The sequence below is a fragment of the Drosophila melanogaster genome, chromosome 3R, assembly GCF_000001215.4.
Source record: "Drosophila melanogaster chromosome 3R".
NCBI classification, from domain to species: Eukaryota; Metazoa; Arthropoda; class Insecta; order Diptera; family Drosophilidae; genus Drosophila; species Drosophila melanogaster.
The window spans coordinates 28,674,391-28,695,971 of NT_033777.3; the positions used below are offsets into that span (position 1 = coordinate 28,674,391).

Below are 21,581 nucleotides of genomic sequence, written 5' to 3' on the forward strand. Positions count from 1 at the left end.
GGCGCAACAAGTGCCGTGAAAAATGGTTAAATGAAGCCCAGTGGGCGTAGCCGAAGCTAGTCGAAAATGTGATTTTCAAACGGCTAATTTTAAGCTCATTTTCAAAGATTTGTTGATTAATGTGCTATAAGTGCTTCAATGAGGAAGTAGTGTGGGTAATGGAAATAGAATGGAATAGATTGATACTCTGGAAAAAAGAAATATATTATTTATATTATTTACACTCCCACTGAACCAAAAAAATGTCATCTTTAAATCAAGAATATAAAATGTTAAATGTATATTACTGTTTATACTGTATACTATACACCAGTTATTTATTTAATTATCTGCACAGCTTTTCTAACTAATTACCTTTGCTATAATTTAACAAATTTACATTCCCTCAACAAGTTCGTTGGCTCGGTATGTTCGATTTTTGATATTTCACTGCTCCATGTGCATGACTAAAGCCATGCATGTTTATCTATGTGAACAAACTATATCAACATCGTATAAAAAACAATCTCTCTCTTCCTTTCTCTCTCTCTGGCCCACGATCTCAGGTCTCTTTTTTTAACATCAACTCTCGGCAACTCTCTCGTTTTGCAGCTTTTGCCGCATTTCGGCAGCTCTTGCGCCTGATGCGCGCGTCTTGGGGTTTCAGTTTCGTTCACGACTCCGGCGCGTTTGGCAGCAGCAGTATAAATCGGCAGCAAAGCTATAGCTACAGCATATATAGCTACAAGAAAACGATATCACTTTGTGCTCTTTTATTACGTGTACCTTATACGAAAGAAGCGTTAGTTATAAATCAAATTACGTATTTTACTTGCGCTCTTTTTTTAAAGCACGCTGTTGTCGCCGCGCCCTCACGATTGTCGTTCGAGTCCACGTTTTGAGTTTGAAAACCAGAAAACAGCTGTTACAAGACAAAGCAAACCGCTAAAGGCAAAAAAAAAAAAAAACGCTCGCTCACTCGCGCCTAATATGAAGTCTTAGTTCGCTGCCTAAGTCTTTTGTTTTGTGCGGAGGCGCACGCGAATTTCAGTGTGAGAAACAGTTCGGTGTGTGTGCAGAAACAAATCGAAATAAACAAGACTATTTACTGGCAGCTGCGGAAGGCAAACCAGTTGTGCAACTGCTATTCGCAACATCCATTGAATCACATTGCCCAGTGACCAGTGCATCCCTTTCGGAAACGGCAAAATGGCGCCGAAGAAAGAGGCAACCTTGAGCCAGCAGCAGACGCAGCAGCCCATCATGGACCTGGAAAGGATAAAGCGTCACTTCAGCTGGTCGGACCCCAGTGCCATGTGAGTCACAGCCATTACAGATGGCTTAACAGGTCCCTTAATGGTCCATAAACTAGTCGTTAAGTCGAGAGACGTCGTCGAAACGGAACTGAACCATCTACCGATCATCATCTGAAGTTCGTTGCCGAAGTCATCCGATTTTTCCACAAGCGATAACAACAAATAGTGGTTTGCTTCGAGGTCGCCGCTCAAGAACTTTGTGTCTTCGTTACGTTTCGATCGAATAGATTTGTGTTTTTTATTGCAAAAGCTAAAGTTTAACAATACACATTGAATAACAGCCGGGCACGTGTTTCAAGTCATTTATTTTTGGAACGCCGAATTGAAAAACATATTAATCTGTTCGATATGCCAATGAATGAATATTCAAATGAGTCGACTGAAAGAAATCGCATATGATCACATTCATTACTGGTCGAGCTGTGAAGTACAATATTTATTTCGGATCCAAACGTGAATGACACCTCGATAGCCACCCTCGACATCGAGGAGTTCGATGCATTGCACAAGGCTTACATGATGGTGGCTGGGTGAAATGCAAGTTTAGACAACTGATCATTATCGGAGTCAGAGTCAGGAATCAGTAAGCCCAGCTTGTCGCCGCCGCGCAAATTCCCAATTTTGCAATTCGTAATAGTCTGCGCAAATTCCACGTCATGCTTATTAAGCGTTGGGCTTTAATTGCATTTATTCACATGCTAAGCAACTTTAGCCACTTCAGCCACTTTACAAAGTGACGAGTGAAATTCGCAATTATATAAATACGTAGTAAGGTAACAAATTCGTAGCAAGTTATGGCAAACTCTGCGATGAGCAACTGAACGCTAAACTGAAGGCTTATAAATAGAACCCAGGGTCGCTAAGCTATAGGGCGATGGTTTCTATTGAAGAGACTGCTTAGCCTCGCTCGGCAACGGCTGGCTGGCTTTCAGCAAGCACTTAGCATTTAATTTAACTAATTGCAAATTTCAATAATTTCCCTAACAAAATCCGCACAATTAATGGCAAACAAATGAGTTTTCGTACAAATTAACGTCCATCATCGCCGCAATCAACGTTAGCCTGGTGATTTTTGCAGCTGAGCGGATTGTGGCACATCCGGCAATCGGTCGATTTCGCACAATGTGTGAAAAATTATTTAGCCATAATTTCACACAACTTCAGGTACAAGGGAGGTGTGTTTCGCTGCGAAAGTATCGGCTTTATATGCAAATAAAATTGGTCATTCATTCCTTTATGCTGGTTTTCTTCTTTGGTTCGCCTTTTGAATGACATAATATTGGCAGCATATGCGATCGCATACAAGGGCGTAGCAACTGAAATACAGCAATTAGGGGTGCAACTTTATGATGTGAACTAATAAGTACCCTACTAAGAACTTTGTTTTGATAAAATCTATATATTAATATGGACTTTATATAATAGCCCCCATTTTTCATGCCAACGCCCATGTATGTACCACATTTTATGTCAAACATAATCATATCATTAGCATCCGAATGCGGCTTTAGGTCGGGTCTATAACCGCCGTATCGATGGTTGAAATGAGATTGTTTGTTGCCTTTGGCGGTGTTTCTCTTGTGCTGGCCTTCATTATACAACATCCACCTTACAATCAGCTACGTCACTTCCGCATGAACTAGTTCAGTTGTGAGTGGCATCGAAGTATTGGGAAATTACTCCGATTTCTGTCTGCCTTTTTTGTCTGTCAACATGTTTTACTTATATCTGTCGCTCCTGGCGTGCCGTTAATTGTTGTTATGGACGATTATGGGTGATGATTTGCAACCCAAGCACGCCCTCGTACAGACGAAGCCGTTCAAAACAGTTTTAGCACGCGCTAAAATTAAAATTCTAATGGCTGAAATGTGCAATTGGAATTCTGAAAACCATAAGCAATATATGAGAGCTGCCTGCTCATCTGCGCAGTAATTCTATAGTTCAATTAAAATAATTTTATATCGCCTACTTAAGTTATTGGTTACACCAAATTTAGAATACTTTATGAAGTATGTATAATCTATATTCATTTGTATACAATATACATTTGTAAGATCCTGCACGGAACATTTTAAGATAGGTTTTTAAACGTAAAGCCTGAAATGTGTTACACAGTGTAAAAAGCTTTGATATGAGCTTTGATGAATTTTACTTTGAACTTGGCTTAGCTCCCAAAAGCCCGCTTATACATAAGCTTTTTATTGAATTCACTGTCGTAGCAAAATGATATAAAACTAAAGCTCAATCTCAAAAGCTTTAACGTAATTTAAGATTGTCAGCGCTGTCTCATTTATTAGATAAGCCGAGACAAAAAACCTAAGCTCAATAACCATTTGATTGCTCAGTCGACGATTATAAATACTGATTCTGAGAATGTACAGGCTCGTTCATCTCCAGTAATAGGCTTCAAAGGTCGTTGAGCAAATCTATTTTAAACTACCTTTTGTAGAACATTAGTAACTATTTTCAAACATAGTAACTATGTTCTTTACGTACATTTTCATACAGAACTACGACAATGTATGTTGAACTTTGTTTTGTGGCCATTAAGTTATATTATGCTTAATTTCTATCCCATTCAGTGTGGAGACAGTCGTTTGGCCTGTAAGGCCACAGATTTTAAAGGAAATCACCAAGTCATCTTAATAATAAAATAAAAAGAGATCTAAAAAAGCACACGCCTGTCATAAGAACTTTAGAAATTGAAGATTTATTTCCGCGATGTGCAAGTGTCACTGGCTTTAGCTTTTCTGAGTAACCTACCACCTTTTTATAAACCAAAGAACACAGTTCGAAATTATACAGTGCGAGCTAAATTTTAATGAATATCAGCCATATCACGTAGGCCCAATACAATTGTCCTGAATAAAGACTGTCACATAAATTTCCGCAAGTTCTTAGGGCTTTTGTGCGGCGGTCTTTTCCACGAAACAAAGACGATGTTATTGTAGTTTTTTTTGGAAATTTTGTCAATATATTTTTAAAGTACTTTCACTGCAAGAAGCCACATGCATTGTCTTAGAGCAACTATTTCAGCGTATTTGCTTATGGCATTAACAACAATTTGGCCAGCCTGCTAATTGCCACAAAATGTGGTCAAACAGACAAAAAAGTTGCACAACGAGGCCAATCAACTTGGCAAAAATCTGACTCAAATGCCGTGCATTGTGTGCCAAAAAGTTTTCACCCGATAATTATGGATATATGGATATATATCAGAAAAATAGAGCTCCGTCCCAAATCGCTCAACCAGCTTTCGGTTTCCATTTCATTTGATTTAGTGTGCCTTGTTTCTTTTGCTCATTTGCTAGTTTACAGAAGACCTTGACACGTTTGGGGCGTCGTGTATTATTTTTTCATTTTTGGTAGCTTTGATAGCTTTGGCCAAAATCTTCACAAATTATTTTAGCCGAAGACGAGTCGAGCCAGGTTTTATTCAGCTTCTTCTCTGTGAGTCGAAGTGAACCAAGTAATTACAGCAAAACCAATGGGCCGTTTGCGTTTGCCATTTCGTAGATCTTTGTTTATGGACCGGCTACAGCCCCTAATTGTAATTAATTTATCTGTTACATTAGCAGCTCCTTTGCATGTGGCCACTCGAAATTAAGCCAAACTAGTCGAGTCTCAGCTCCGAGCTGTTGAAATTGCATAATATTTGGCAAGCCGCGAAAGAAACTACTTTGAGTGCTGAAAAGCTTGGCAGCAGCTGGAACTTTCCACTCATTTTGCTCTGAGTTGCAGTGAGCAAAATTAGAGAAATATCTTGAATATCTTAGAAAGATTTGAACACAACAACCTTATAAAGGTTAATGAAACTTAATTGATATGATGGCTGACATGGTTGCTTGAGGTCAATTGTTAGCTATGTTGAACAGGAACGGGAAGATACAGATTAATTACTCAGCTCCGCCAAAGAGTTACCTTTAAGTTAAGCGGTAAAGCCTTCTTTTCAGAGGGCTTTATTAATTCCTCTTTCTTGTATTAAATCTCCTGTGACTCACAGGGGATTAGGACACAGTCTGAACGAGCGAACAAAAACGAGTTTCGAGCGAAAGGGAAATTTTATCGTTAAGTGCAATCCGTTTTATGGACTTCAGTTTGCCGACACAGTCGTCTCGTGGCTGGATGCAATTAATTTAAGGCCAGGCTGGAGCTTCTGCAGTCCGTCTGGAATTTGGCCCCTTTGCTCCGCCAGCTTCCCAGTAAACTTCCTCCTCTCAAAACCGACGACCTTGTGCCCATTTTCACAGCAGCATAAAAACACAGAGATAAACCGAAAAACGGAGGGAAAGAAGAAACTAAACCGAAATGAATGGGGACTAAGACTGGGAATGGAGGGCTATAAATGTGGATTTCAAATGTGCACATCGCAAGACAAAAGGCCGAAATTGTAAGTGAAGCTGTCGAGTGTAATATTGATGCAATGGCAAAACCCAAAAACGTTTGTCAACCAATTTCTTTAATAACTTTATTGCTTTTTTCGCAGTTACCATTTGTTGTTGTTCTCATTTTTCCAAGCCGAAGTCAACAAACTTGTTCAAGGTGTTGTTGTTGCTTGCACAGCATGACTGGCCAAAAAAAGAAACTTCCATAAGACAAAGAAAGACAAAAAGCCAAGTTAGAAAATTGCAAGCTTAGTTTTGGATTTCGTCTTGATGGCAAACCGTGTTGTCTGAATTATATTTGTGTGGGGGCGTTACCCATTAGTTGAAACTAAAACAACAGTTACGAAATTTGCAACTTATAAGAGCGAAATTATTGAAGGCTTTACATGACTTCCACTGCACAGATTGGTATACCATGACCTGGCTTTTTACTTATTGTAAATTACCTGGAAATGGAAACTAGATTTGGATGAGCAGACTGAATCATAACGGCTATAAGACTATTTCGACATATTCCAATTTAATGATGAATGAATGAGGAGCTGAGGAACAGAGTTTTCAGGGCTCATTAGCACGTTGCTCGTCGTGTATTCCAAAAACCATGTCAAGTGCGACAGCGACGCACTTCGTTTATTTATTTCTTGATATCCCCTGAAACAAGTCTGAATTGCTTGTTTTTTACACTACAATAATATCCATTGCAGCCACTACGAGGATGTTTACAGGCCCATCAGTCAGCCGCGAAATCGGTTTTATGCGATTCATTAAATCCAACTGCCCGTTCCACATAGCGTATGAGTAATCTGTAAGGAAAAAATATCACACCGCCTATTAAATACCGATTTGTCAGCTAGAAAAGTCACTGTTTTAGATCTCGGGAATGCATGACGGGCAGATATTATAATGTATAGCAGGCGACCTTGCCAGTTAATTGCCGTTTAATAGCAAATGAAAAAAATGTAAAGCTCCCAAATATTGAAACCCAGCTAGCTGTCCATTGCTATTGTATTGCTGTCTATTGACCATTGACCACCTGCTTAAGATGTTCGAACGCGATTTGTTACAACACTCGATTCGATGGCACTCTTTTGGCCAGAAACACCCACATCGCCAAGTTCGCTGTGCATTTTCAATGTCAGCATTGCGCAAAACTAGACAGTTTAGTTTGTTTGGATATTTTCTTGTTTCTTTCTTGTGGCTTCGTTTTTCCCTAACACACGTCAAACGCCCTTAGTCACGCCCTTAACGCCGGCTTGTTAATTTTTTCGTTTTTTTCTATTTTTTCTTGGATGACATTGAAATTGTGCAATAGACAAATAACAAAATTTTAATATAGACATGTTTATTGATTTTGCGGCTTGGCTGCCTGTCTGTCCATCACTCAGCCACCAAAAGCATTCTTTGGCATAGCAATTATAGTAATTAAGCCATTTAATAATAAGGCCTTGGGCAGCTGCAAAAATGTATATCTCTCCCTGGCCCATTTGAGCTATTAGCGGTGAACTTTGCTCCAGTTGGATTGTTAGTTACTTGTGCAAAGAAAAGCAATACCTAATTAAAAAAGACTTGGGAATTTTAATGAGATTGCGATTGCAATTAAGGCCAAATGAAGCCATTAAATGATCTAAAAAAAAAGAGAGCTGCAGTGAATGGGTGAGCGGCCCATTGGGCTTTTGCAATTCTGGCCGAAGAAGAAGATAGCCAAGGTCGTTCGTGGATTGCATAAGTGGTATGTACATGTAACGTCACTACAGCGACGTAAAAAACCCAAAAACCGGGGCCCTTTTTCAGAGAAGGTGAACCGCCGCCAGGAACGAAGCCAACAAACTTGCCACTCGTTCACTTGTTTTGCTGGACGCGACGAGCTCATTCGTCGCCAAGTTGCCACCAAACCGCTCAAAAGTGAGTGACTTTTCGAGTGCTTTTGAGGCGCAGGTGTTTTGCGGTCTGCTCTGGCTTAAGCTTAAGCTTTGCATTCGTGTTCCAGGCACTCAGACAGTCAGTCATTCGCAGGTCCAACAACTAGACGCGTTTATAGTCGCGCTTGAAACGCACGTGCAAAAGTGCAATCGCCGTCCGCTCGCTTACCGCTCGCTCGCTACCTCTCTGTCGCACTCGCTCTTGCGCTGCCTCCATCTCTGTCGCATCCATTGACAAAGTGTAAAGTGCAAAGCTAGCAGCGCCAACGTCGACGCAGCGCCAGCGTCTCAGCATCAGCTTAAGTCAACTCAGCTCGGCTCAGTCCGCCTTTTGGCCAGCGACTCAAAGTCAGTCTTGGCCGAACCTTTCAGCGCAACGCAAGTGCTCCGGTTATACGCTCCCTCGGTCCGTTCGTCGTTTTTTGTGTGAACCCCCGTGGAACGTCGACAGATCCCATTCATCGGCGATCGAGATTACAAGCGATCGCGTTCGTGTCCTAAGTCTTTCGTTTGGCAAGAAGTGGATTATAAAAAGAAACCCGCGAAACGACTGAAATTGTGTGCAAACATATTTGCTCCCAGGCCAACTAGTACGCGCATTGTAAGTGTAAATTTGCTCATCAAACAAAATGGGACTTTTTGGAATTTGCCGAGCTTGAATGGCCAACAGTACCGACATCCACACCACACGTTTCAGGAAATCGCCCAAAAGGCATTCAGTTTGATATTTAAGCGAACAACAGCTTATTCTTTACAAAAACAAATGGCCGCTCTGCTGCTTTGTCGTCAATTACTTTGTTTGCGAACTTCCACCATCATCATAATCATCATCATCGGGATCCACATCATCAATAACAAAGTGGATGCCTCCGCCCACGTTACCTTCCCCCCCTCAAAATGTTCCAACGCGTGTGCTCCGCGTTTGGCATACAAATAATGGGCGGAGTGGTCGTCATCGTCTCCCTCCTCAAAACGTTGTTAGAATATGACCACTCTGATATTACCAATCCGTCGACGGCAACTCCATCGCGATGTTGCTACACATTTTGCCTGTGATGGATGTGAATTGCAAAAAAAAAAAAAAATGTGTGGTTATAATTTCGGTCATTAACAGCATTTCACATCGCCCCGATGTGTCATTCATGCAGCCATTGTACATGGATATTATCGCCATGGCACTTTGCGTAATTTTGCTTTTATTGATCAGGCTTATGGCAGAGTGCTTATGCCTGAGTGCCTGGCTTTTTGTCGCAGTGGAATTTTTCTGATTCTAGTCCCGGACCTCAAGCACTTTCCTCTGGCAGTAAAAAACACGTTTTTGACCTACGACTGCCATAAGTATTTAGCTAATAGCCCTTTGATTCTCAGTATTTGCCTGAGATCAGCGCATTCCAGCTGATCCGCCCCGTGGGGCCAAATAAAAAAATTAACGGCTTCAGGTGACGCCCACAACCAAAATGGGAAGAGGTCATCTACAAACAGAGAGCAGTTAGCCACTTTTTTCACCGGACATTGCAAATTGCAATTCGAGCAAAGTTCAGCGCAATTAAGTTCTGTGACTTTTTGCATTTTCATTGCACAATTTGCAAAGCGTCATAATAATAACAATTATATCTTACAATAAACTGCATTCATCGTCGTATTTTGTGCACCCAGAGACCTTCGTCAAAGGCCCTGAAATTAGTTGTCAAGGTTTAGCCCCTCTCTCTCCACATGTGCATTTCCGAGCAGTGCAGCATTTTAAGTTTAAACTTGAACTGGTATTTTCGACTTGAGGTTTTTTTTTATTTTCCAGTATCTGTCTTTCTTTCTTTCGGTCGGTGAGCATTTTCGGGGCCTCTTATTCTCTGTTTATCACGTCGCGGCTATGCCTCGAGCAGAGTTCAAGGTGCCTTCGATCCATTCCACTCGGCAACAGAGTGAAGTTGACTGAGGCTGTATCTAGATATCCAGAGATATAGGCATCATTATTAAGCCGTAAAACGCTGCGACACTTAATTAATACCAAGGCAGCGGCTCTGAGCTATTAAGATAAAAGCTTATATAAATAGCCGGCAGAACTCGAGAAAATTCGCTTAGCAATCGGATCCGTTCCGATATGATTATGGGGATTGTTAGACTAATTGCAAACAATTTGCATTGCTCTAACCGATTTTAAGCGAACGGCTAATACTTCCCCCTGAATGATTGCCCTGAGCTGCATAACAATTCAGAATCAAATTGGTCTTAAACTGGACTTAATGCTGTGCAGTGTCCCATGACGTCGGTCACTTAATAACCGATCAACAGGCCCTAATTGCTCAATAAAGTCAAGTAAGATATTTAACGAGCTGCTTGAGATTAAATCGGGACGACAGTTCGTCATATTGATTTCTCAATTGGCCTTAAAGCTGTAGACCTTAAGGGTACATCTGTAATTCAGACTTGTGGTCTGAATTATAAATTCAGAAGGGGTGAAAAATATTCCATGACAAACCCAACATTTGTTGGGGTTCACGTGACCCCTGCTGAACTCCAGGTTACCTGGATGTGATTGTGCAACTGTGAGACATACACAACAATTGAGAAAATTAAATATTAATTGAGGCAATCGGACATTCTCTTTCGAGTTTTCGCAGGAATCGGACTTCAGACTGGTTTCAGTAGAGCAACAACAGCCGATCGATACACGCCACTAGCAAACTGATTAGGTCCGATTCAAGTTGGTTTTACAGACTACCATCTGGATTATCTAACACCTTGGTTTTAGTCAGTGGGTGAGTGAGGGTGAGTGCTCGGCTATTTATTTTTGGGCACGGGCCGCCGAAAAGTCTAAAGACCTGTTGCAGAACCAGTTGCTAACTGGTTTGGCTCGCCATTTGCAGAAATGGCCAAAAGCCCGCCCGTCGAAGAAGTTGCAGTCACGAAAGTGTGTCGCATACAGTTGTACTTCTGCTGAAAAGCCAACTCACAGACATACGTGCCTGAAATTATGTCATCGGAAAAGCCAGTCGAAGAAAATGAAAACTGGCCACTAGAAATCGAAAGTGTTGGGTGTTGAGTGCTCATTGGGGAGATTATTTTTCGTTTGATATTCTTAAAAATTTCGAGGCCGAATTAATGTCTTTTTGTAGCCCACACACGTAGGCCCATTAAGCCTTAAGTTTTAATTATGGTTTTTCCTGTCTGCAGCTGCTGAAAAATCGTTCAGCGCTTGCATTAAGATTGCCCCATTGAAATTTAAATTGTGTTGAATGAATTCATCCAAGCATTGTCTGCAGCTGGTTAAACGGCTAAATGTTTAAATGGCTGAATGCTTTTATGCTCAACTGGCCACCTGATTGAGCAACTTTTAAATGAATTGCGAGTCCATGGGTTTTTCAGATGACTAACTCGTAACTGATGTTTGCCCCCTACTTTTTTGGGTTCTCACTTAGCACATTGGATGACGCACTTGTTAGCGCTTAGATAAAACTTTCCGCTGCACCGGAAACTCACGGAGCTTCACCATTGCATGCTAGCTACTTTTGACCTTGGCAATAGAAAAACGGCAACGCACTCGGCATGCAAACTAGGCATCAGCGAATAGCAAATGATTGCTAAGAACTCGCCTGTTGTTTTCAAAGCTGAAAGCTGAAACTTCGGTGCTTAACACATCTCCAAGTGGCTCCGAAAACAACAGAGCTCCAATGTCAAATGCGTACATTGCTATCGGGCTCTCAATTATTATTGTTATTACTACTTAAATTGTTATTGTTGCGCAGAGCTAAGCGGCTTTTGGTCCGTTCGCATATCGAATTGGCGCTTTTAGTCCAAGAAACAATCACAGTTGTATGAATGTTGACCGTATAACGCTGCAGTCATCAGAAATGACTCAGCAATTTGGCATTATACTATTATCACAACTACAGAAGTAAACACCGCAAGGTGTAGATTGTATAATTTTTGAAACGGGGAATTTGATCAACCGGTTATTGTTACTTTTGGAGTGATCTAGAAGCATGCTTTTTCCCCAAATTCTAAGCTACTTATGGCGTAAAATCATTGATGATTTCTCATTCATCACCAGCAATGACTTGGCCAAAAGCATGCCAGATCATATACAACGTGACGCATGCGTAATATTGAAAGCCCAGGTGAAAGACACAAAAGCCGGCAAAGAAAAATAGATGGATACACATACATACAAGCTCTGCAAACTCCAGGTCTCCAGCCAGTGCATAAATCAAACAACAATTTACGCTCAAACATGACTATTATTTATACATTTCAGCAATGTGTGCCTGAAACACATAAAAAGCACAGTCTCACAGCCACTTGGGCATTGCAAAAGATTGGCCCGGCAGCGAAGTAAAAGTAAACGCTTAACAAAGTAACTAGCATTTAGACAAAGGCAAATAAAAACAAGCAATAGGCGAAGCAAAGCCAACAAAACAACACCCACCATCGCCAAAAAAGAAACAAATAAAATGCTGATATCAACGTAAGTAAATTCGTAGATTCGTGGGTAAACGTGCAGAGATTACGACTATAAATTGCAATCAAGGTGCGAAACAAACGCAATCATTTCGGTTTATTTTCGTTTTTTTTTTTCTTTCTCCATTTTGACCCACTGATGTTGACCCACTTGGTGGCAAGTCAATCGGCCATCAGTCATTGGTTTGGGATTTGGGGAATCGGCATTATCTACCAGTTTCCTGCTGTCAACGCCCGATCTCGACTTCAACACCTGTCGAGCCATCAGCATTGCATAAGCCAGCGATTTGACTTTTCCAGCGCTTCTTCACCCTTTTGCCAGTCTTTTTACTCACTTGTGAACACATATACATATATGTATTTTCTGTGTCTTTTGCTGATTTTTTAATCGCTTTTGCATATTTGCCAGCTAGGCCGAAAAATGCGATCGAATTTCTCAGCGGGGCGAACGAGTTTGTAATTATGTCAAATACCAAAAGGCTCATTGCATAATGCCCTGCCATTGCGAATTCGTCTTCTTTTGGTTTTAAATTCACTTCAGCGGATTCATACGATTCATGTGAAGATGAAACATTGGCTGGGTATCTCCCAGCCATAATTTTCAGTCTGTAAATCATGAGAGTTTGCTGATTTATTTGGCAAATGACAAGTCTGTCAGTTCAATGGCTTCCTCGTTGGTCCAAGAATAGAAGCTCTTAAACATATGCGCGCGCAAAAAGAGTACAACAAAAGGCAATTACACGACATTTGCTTCTTCCGCGTGTGGCAGCGACTTGTATGGAAATGGATAAGAGGTGTTTTGCCTGCCAATAATAAGCACCCGGTCTGGCCTGGAATTCCCCTGAGGTCTGGAGACCCAAGAAACCGCCGGGGATCGGCGTGCTTAGCATTCAGCATTCGTTTGCTGCCATCGATGCGTGACACACTCCAGCTTATCGGAGCCAGGAACAATTTGAGTCCCCGAGAATACCTCTCCCTTCAATGATTATAGGCGATTAGGAGGCTCGATCATCAATGAAATCGCAGCACGAAATGCAGCCTCTCAGGCTATTATGTAAAATTGCACTAAAAAGATCGAAGTCAATTTAGATAAATTGATTACAATCAACTTAATGAAGGACGGGTTAAAACTCGTACTGTACAATCAATGTCTATACATCAAATTTGATATTTCCCATTTTTCTCGCTGTGTACTTCCTAGTCTATATCTTTATATGACCTCACTGTCGTCTCGGTGGGAGTCACTGTGCACTTTGCCTCTCGCAGCACGCGTTTATTTCAAACTATTCGCCACGACAATTACACATTCTAAAGTTCGCATTTAGCACGGTGAGCAAAGGGCGGAAAGGAAAATGTGTCAGTTATGGCAGAGCAGTGCAGTTAATATTATTGATGGTTTCTGGTTAAGGGAAATGACGAGTCCGTTGGGCTTTAGAAATTAGTGTTTCGAAGTGTTTTTTCCGCCCATAACTCAGTATGTTGACAAACCCTTACCAATTCTCACGCTTCACCATTCGGTTGGGTGCGTCTCTGAAGAAATCCACGAGATAAGCGTCCCAAAAAATGGTGGGCCCGTGCTGAGCACATAGCTGCATGCATAAATAGCGCTCTAATAGTTAATTAAATTATCAATAAGCATACACAAACACAAACAAATACCGCCATCGGCGGTCCGAAATCTTCAAGCCATAAATGTCAAGCACAAATGTGAGGAAAAGAGGAAAAAATGTCGGTTTGTTGTCATTATAAAAAACTACCTGGCCTGACCTTGTCCATTGTTGACTGGCGCACACAGAGACGCGCCGATTTACGCAACCCGCGAGTGTTGGATGTTGTCTCTTGGCTTTTGGGCTGTGACTAACTCCGTGCCGACCACTGTACGCAAATCGAAAGACTCAGGCAACGAACTTGAAACACATTTCGTCAACCGGTCGAATGAAATTGCAGCATGGCAGCATATCTGAGTGCGTTTGATATTCAGAATTCGTGCGGCCCAGCCCCAAATGTTGTCAGCGCATTATGCTAATATTTGATAGGCCGCATAATATAGCCACTTAATTTCCCCTGCAAACGAAGCTATTTGAGGATGTTTGCTCGCCACTCGACCGTTGGGCAACCCAATCCCAATTCCAATCCCAGCCCATCTCGTGCCATATAATAAATGCAAATATTTACCGCCGATCGAATATTTATCTTAACGAGAAGTAACGCAATCGATTAGCAAAAACTCGAGACGGCCAAATCGTTTCGTTTTCGAAAGCGACATCGGTGGGAACAGAAAAAAGGCAAAATATCGTCAATCGAATGCGCTCAATTAGTGACCTTGAACTAGTTTCCCCCTCCAGCGTATTATTTATATTTGGGTCTGTTTGTCTCGCTTCTCGTTTTCTGGTATGACTTGCTCGTTTGCCAGCGCTAATGATATGAAAACCCGAAAAAAAAAATAATTTATAGCTGGCAGTCAAAATATGTTCAAGAGGTGCGAATGTGATTAATTGCAGGCAATTATGAACTTTCTTTACCCGACTAACAGTGCAGCTAACCTTGACCCAAAATTGCCGAATCTTTTGGCTGTTTACACGCTTGCGACGCGTGCAAAAGCTGCATGCGAATTGCATAATTTTCTGCCAATGCAAATGCAAATGATAACTGCAAACTGCAAAGTGGGCTTGCATATTTGCTCGACGACTGACCAACTTGGTAGTGGATGGATGGCTGTTGAGCAATCATCCATTGCTGGTCCAAAACAAGACTTGGCCAACGACTTTACCTTACCTCGTGCATTCAATCCGACTTTAGCCTAACTTTAACTTTAACTTCGGCCGGACTCCAGCTTTTCGGCCGACCAAGTGGCCAAAAAGCGTGTTGCTCAAGAGACGAGTGCCCAACTATAAATATTGAAATGAAAAGTGTTGCCAAGCTTGTCCATTGTATTTTTTGCCGTTTCGCTCTGTTTTATGATTTTTTGCAATGTGTGCCGCTGACATAGTTTCGGTGCCGAGATGCCGAGCTATTGAAGCGTACCCCACAAAGCCCATAACACACATTCGAAGCGGGTTCAAATGCAAATCGTTATGCAAATGTATATATATATATCTGATATGCGACAGCAGGAAGCTGCCAATTATAACACTATTAAATATTCTATCTAGCGAATGAAACCAGTTTTGTATGGCCAAAACTCTCTACAATGTGTATTTAACACTCATGATTCCCATTAATGTCCGCACTTAAAAAAGGTCTTACAAAACCAGAGCAACTAAAAGATACGTAAGGCATTTGAATAAGTGATGACAATGTTTAACGACTTTAATTTAAATTGAAATTGAGATATTACTTTGTATACTTTTAATTTGTTCATACGATTGATCCCAAAAGTTAAATAAACCTTCTCTTAGTAATCTCCATTTTTTTTCAAGTTCAATAGAAGAACTCAGAATGCAAATACTCATACGATTTATGCATTGAAATTGCTGCTTCATTGTTTACTTTTAGATACCCTAGCCTTTTGTTGTTTTATTTATTCGAATTATATTTAACGATTTGAATTATATTTGACGTTAACGAATAAGTCACCTTTTAGTTTCCATTGTGTAAGGTCATACGATTATCTATGATTTTAAAAATAGGTATCAAGTATCTTTGGATATGGATAGTTGTATTACAATTAAAATAATATATATAATATTAATATACTCTTGGTACTATAAAAATAATCCTCAATCTGAAACCCCGAACTAATTCATTTTTCCCGATATCATTGCAGTATTTCCACAGACTCCGCGATGGCGGCCACAAACAACGATGGTGGCACGCAGCCGAATGCCGTGGCGGCATGGGGTGCTCCGGCCAATGGACCCCGGAACACACAGGCCGCCGTATCCGTGCGGCATGCCTTCAAGGCGTACGGAAAGAAGAAGAACGCCAACCAGGTGCTGAACAACCTGAACATGACCGTGCCCAAGGGAACAATGTGAGTGAGAGTGATCCGAGCGATTCCGATCCATCAATAAAAGTGAAATGCTGACAGCTCAATTTAGCGAGTTTGTAAAATAGAAACGGCGAAAGTAATTAGCACCTAATGCTGGCTGAACTCGAATTCGAAATTAGCAGCAATGCTAAGCGATTTCCTTGTGTCTGAGATTTGATTGCATTTGCACCGATCTCCGATCTCCGATCCGATTTCGTCTACATCAGAGGTCACTTGGTTACGCTTGCGCCTAATTGCGGCTATTATATGCGGCTAACCGGTTTAGTCGTTCGACTATCTTGCAATTGAAACGGCATTTTTGCATGATAATTCTAGCGGCTAAGCGAGGGTCGTTAGGAAAGTTCGTCTGATCTCGCATCGCAGAGATGCCCCTGGTGGAGTGATCCCAATTAAGCCGCATCCCAACTGACGTCAATGACGCGACTAAGTCCACACGTCTTGCCAATTAATCTCGAAATCTATTTGTATGCCAGACACTGGGCCTGTTTGCGTTATTCTCGAAACAAAACCAATATGCCCGGCTATATTGATCGATTGTCGTCGGAAAAGATTGCAAATGGCTGCAAAACAATAATGATGTTTGTTCAGAGACCCCCCAACTGATCTATTGCCATCTTTGTCACGGCACATGTGCTTAATTGCGGCACACGAATTTTTGGCAAACATTTAGGGGCCATAAAAATAAAAAATCGTATATTCATTTTTTTTTTTTTTCTTCGCTGCCTTTGGCATTGGTTACGGCCCGAGCTGTATTATTAAATTTTGTTTATTTCTTGTTTTCGGCATTCTGAGTGATTAATTCAGCGATTTAATGCTGTGTCGTAACGGATTTTTATTTTATTCTCCGCCGTCTGGGCAGCAGTCTTGACCCAGTTAATAGCCTGGTTCGTTCAGCTTTTTGACCTAGGTCAGGTCGCCGAGTTAGTCATATATTTTTCGGCTTTGAACGAGTCAACGAACTGCTTTTCGGCTGTCAAAGTCAGTGCATTAGCGATTGAAGTCGATTAAAGGCTGGCCAACTACCACACAGACAGACAGACACTCCTATCCCCAGGGGCTATATTATCAGATTTTGTCTGGTTTAATTCGCTAAATGGCTCAGCACGCTAATTATAATAATAGATTCAATAAGAGGCCAAAACGTGCGACCTACGAGCTGCAATATTTTTTTTTTTCAAAGGCCGAAGACCAAACGAAAACAGACGACAAACTAACAATGCGATAATCACAATAATTCCAGCCACCAAGTTCATCATGATGATGATGGCGATAATAATAATGGGGACTAACCCCTCCCCAAAAGCACAAAAACGGGGCGGAGTCGCATTTTGTGATAGCTGCGGGCATTTCTTACATTTCAAGGTGAACATTTGGAAATAATTCAACTTGAACTGATGGAATTAGCATTGACATCGCCGCCGACATGCCACGATCGTATATATGTATATATATATCTATCCAGTTACATATATAGGCTTGTTTACGGTGGCGACAGTTTTCGTGCTGAGTTGGCTAAATGTTTTTCCCTCTTTCTGCTTGCTTTTCATTTAATCTCTTTACCTCTCTGTCACGGTTGGCTTCTTGACCTTTTGTGACCCCGTTTAATGGTCAAAAAGCGTATAAAAAAGTGACATTCAAGAAAAACTAAAAATGCTAATAAGTAACGTCTGCTTTCCAAAATAAAAAGTTCAAAAAAGATTTTATGAGACAATATATAATTATTTACACAACAAGTTTGGTTTGGGTTTAGTATGGTATATGCTCTCAACAAACACTTTTTAATTAAAATACCTTTTCTTTTTTCCCAGCTATGGTCTTCTGGGAGCCTCCGGATGTGGCAAGACCACCCTGCTCTCCTGCATCGTTGGACGTCGTTACATGGACGCCGGTGAGATCTTTGTGCTGGGCGGCAAGCCCGGCACTAGGGGATCAGGTGTTCCCGGAAAGCGTGTGGGCTACATGCCCCAGGAGATCGCACTGTACGGAGAGTTCTCCATCCAGGAGACCATGATGTACTTCGGCTGGATCTTCGGCATGGATACCAAGGAGATCCTGGAACGTCTACAGTTCCTGCTCAACTTCCTTGATCTGCCGTCGGAGAAGCGACTGGTGAAGAATCTCAGTGGTGGTCAGCAGCGTCGTGTGAGTTTCGCTGTGGCCTTGATGCACGATCCAGAATTGCTGATCCTGGACGAACCCACCGTGGGTGTGGATCCACTGCTGCGTCAGAGCATCTGGAATCACCTGGTGCACATCACCAAGGCGGGCCAAAAGACGGTCATTATTACCACACATTATATTGAAGAGGCACGACAGGCGCATACGGTGAGCGATTTAGAATTTCAATTTATATATATTTATATTAATAATATAAATATATTCTCAGATCGGTCTGATGCGGTCGGGTCACCTGCTGGCCGAGGAGTCACCCAGCGTCCTGCTCTCCATCTACAAGTGCATCAGCCTGGAGGAGGTATTCCTCAAGCTGTCCCGCATCCAAAGCCAAAAGGGCGATGTGACCCACGTGAACTTCAGGTAAGGATCTAGACTGGCATGCACCACGTGGCTAACCCGACGCAACCACTCTAATCACCACTCTGAACTCTCCACTATGACTCTCCTCCATCCGACACTCGCATGCTCGCAATCTGTGTTCCACCTCCATCTGTTTGTGGTTTTGAACTGGTTTTTCGGGAGTAGTAACAACATCTCGTTGCACGCCATGGCCTTTGGCAGCAAGATGGACAAGCCGAGTTCCAGCCAGGAGGGCGGCGTGGTGGGCCTCAACTTCCACCAGAGCAAGGAGGTGCTCATTAACGACAGCAATGGCTCCATCTACACGGTTCGTTTTGGAATATCCTTGCGATTGCTAGGGTTAATCTTAACATCTATCGCTTGCAACAGCTCAACCAGGAACCCTACAGTCCGCCGCCGTCCCGGCGCAACAATAATCCCAATGATGAGGAGAGCTGCCAGGACTGCTATTCCAACCTGTGCAAGATCACCTCCAAGGGCAAGATTCGCGCCCTGCTCACCAAGAACATGCTCCGCATGTGGCGCAACGTGGGCGTCATGCTCTTCATCTTCGCCCTGCCCGTCATGCAGGTGATCCTTTTCTGCTTGGCCATCGGACGAGATCCTCAGGGCCTTAACCTGGCCATAGTCAACGGAGAGATGAACGACACGGTAAGGGTAAGACACACATTATACACACTTTATGCACATTCCAAGTCTTAGCTTAGTATTCAAGTTAAAACTCAAACTATTGAATACCAAGTGAAATATTTTGATTAAACCACTTTTAAGATTGTTAAAAACTACACAACTATAAAAACGTAACAAAGTTTAAGATGGATTTTATTGGCATTTGATGCCATAAAATATACAATTTGAATAGCACTTAAATATAAGCTTAATTATCATACAACTATAATTAAAGACCAGCTTAACCATTTTAATGATCAAATCACTTGCACTTTAACCAATTAAAATATGATATAATATAAAAATATTTTCAGGAAAACTGCTATTGGGAGGATGGATGCCACTTCAAGAACCTGGGATGTCGTTATCTGAGTCATTTGAATACGAGCGTAGTTAAAACATATTATGAGGACCTGGACGATGCCAAAGAGGCCGTGAGAAAGGGCACAGCTTGGGGGGCGGTCTACATCAGCGAGAACTTCACGGACGCCTTTATTGCCCGAGCTAATTTGGGACGTGACTCCGACGACGAAACGATCGACTCCTCCGAGGTCAAGGTCTGGCTGGACATGTCCAACCAGCAGATCGGCGTCATGCTCAATCGGGACATCCAGTTGGCCTTCAGGGACTTCGCCATGGGCCTTCTCGGCCAGTGCGGCAGCAATCCGAAATTGGGCGACGTGCCCATTCAGTTCAGGGACCCCATCTACGGCACCATGAATCCATCGTTCACCGATTTCGTGGCACCTGGCGTGATCTTGACGTAGGTTTCATAGATATACATTTAATGGGAGAGTCATTAATGCTTTTTTCACATATTTTATAGCATTGTATTCTTCTTGGCTGTCGCTTTGACGTCATCGGCTCTGATCATTGAGCGCACTGAGGTAAGTCGAGAAAATCTATCCTCTTTTGGGAATAATTATAATAAAATTTGCTTACTTCCATTCCAGGGCTTGTTGGATCGCTCCTGGGTGGCTGGCGTCTCGCCCTTCGAGATTCTATTCTCGCACGTGATCACCCAGTTCGTGGTGATGTGCGGACAGACCACTCTGGTGTTGATCTTCATGCTGGTGGTGTTCGGGGTTACCAACAACGGCGACCTATTCTGGGTCATCGTGCTGACCCTGTTGCAGGGCATGTGTGGAATGTGCTTTGGCTTCCTCATCTCCTCGGTGTGCGAGCTGGAGAGGAATGCCATACAGCTGGCGCTGGGCTCCTTCTATCCCACCCTGCTGCTGTCTGGAGTGATCTGGCCGATTGAGGGCATGCCCGTGGTGCTGAGGTGAGTTCTTGTGGTATTACTCTGTTGTGAATGGAAATTTAAAAAATCTTATCCCCCAGATACATATCACTGTGCCTGCCACTAACGCTAGCCACCTCTTCGCTGCGCTCCATCCTCACACGTGGCTGGGCGATACTGGAGTCGGATGTGTACATCGGCTATGTGAGCACGCTGTCCTGGATTGTGGGCTTCCTGGTGCTGACGCTTCTCGTGCTGCGAGCCAAACGCGGCTAGGATCTTCAGATATTACGCTACTTTTAGATGCCTAACTTTAGAACACGATAAGTCGTCCTAATTAGTTTACACCCACTTCGGGTCTTCTTCTTAATTCCACTTTCGAGTTTCACTTCCCTTCGTATCTGCCCAAATGTCATAAATTATTTAAGCACATTCGCAGCTTTCCTTAGCTTTCCACTCGGCACTCGTTTTTCCTTAGACTAAGTTCCGCACTTTCGTAGTTTAAAGCGTAAGGTTTAGGTACTCCTAAATGAAATGTTGTAAATATTTTGTGTCACGAATTCAGTAATCCGTTGCTCTAGATGTCCATTATTTGCAACCCTCTGTACTAGACCTTTTCTCGACGCCGACACGGGCAGTTTATCACATACAAACGCAACTAATTTTATATATTTTCAATGGACTGTGATTGTTTTTTCTACATAATTCACGCGAATACACGTAGGGCAAGCCTAAACAAAAAGAAAACACAATGAAAACGAACAAAAACAATGGTGGGTTTTGTTATTAACATTAAGTAGCTTAAAGCATTTTTGTATGGGTTTAAGTTTTTTAAGGTAAAACATAATTAAATACAATAATGTACGCAACCCTAAAGAGTATGTAAAAATATATTTCAGGAAATATTTTGCGCAGAGCATAAATATTTCACAACGAACAAACATAAGACAATGAACAACGAACAAGTGAAAAACGTTCTTATTTAAGTAAATATTAATGTGAACGCAGTTATGTATAAATAATAATAAAGCGTGAATAAATAAATAAAGTTAAATTTAATTGTTGGTTTACTTACATTTTGAAAAAGAT

At 41.9% G+C, this 21,581-nt stretch overlaps 1 protein-coding gene across 6 annotated transcripts; it reads left to right on the plus strand.

Moving 5' to 3' along the window:
• Positions 1-650: 650 nt before the first annotated feature.
• snu (snustorr) lies at positions 651-21,549 on the plus strand. Of its 6 annotated transcripts, none has more exons than NM_170376.1 (11): positions 7,710-8,200; positions 11,852-12,061; positions 15,821-16,027; positions 17,854-18,370; positions 18,432-18,580; positions 18,746-18,887; positions 18,950-19,237; positions 19,564-20,012; positions 20,076-20,136; positions 20,203-20,534; positions 20,594-21,549. In NM_170376.1, the coding sequence occupies exons 2-11, from the start codon at positions 12,048-12,050 to the stop codon at positions 20,766-20,768; spliced, it is 2,334 nt and encodes a 777-aa protein (NP_733255.1). In that variant the 5' UTR covers positions 7,710-8,200; positions 11,852-12,047; the 3' UTR covers positions 20,769-21,549. The 6 variants fall into 6 exon arrangements, with proteins under 6 accessions (NP_651628.1, NP_733255.1, NP_001189305.1 ...); NM_001202376.1 differs by having other exon boundaries at positions 18,782-18,887; positions 18,950-19,231; NM_001260422.1 differs by having other exon boundaries at positions 7,951-8,200; positions 18,950-19,231.
• The last annotated feature ends 32 nt before the right edge of the window (positions 21,550-21,581 follow it).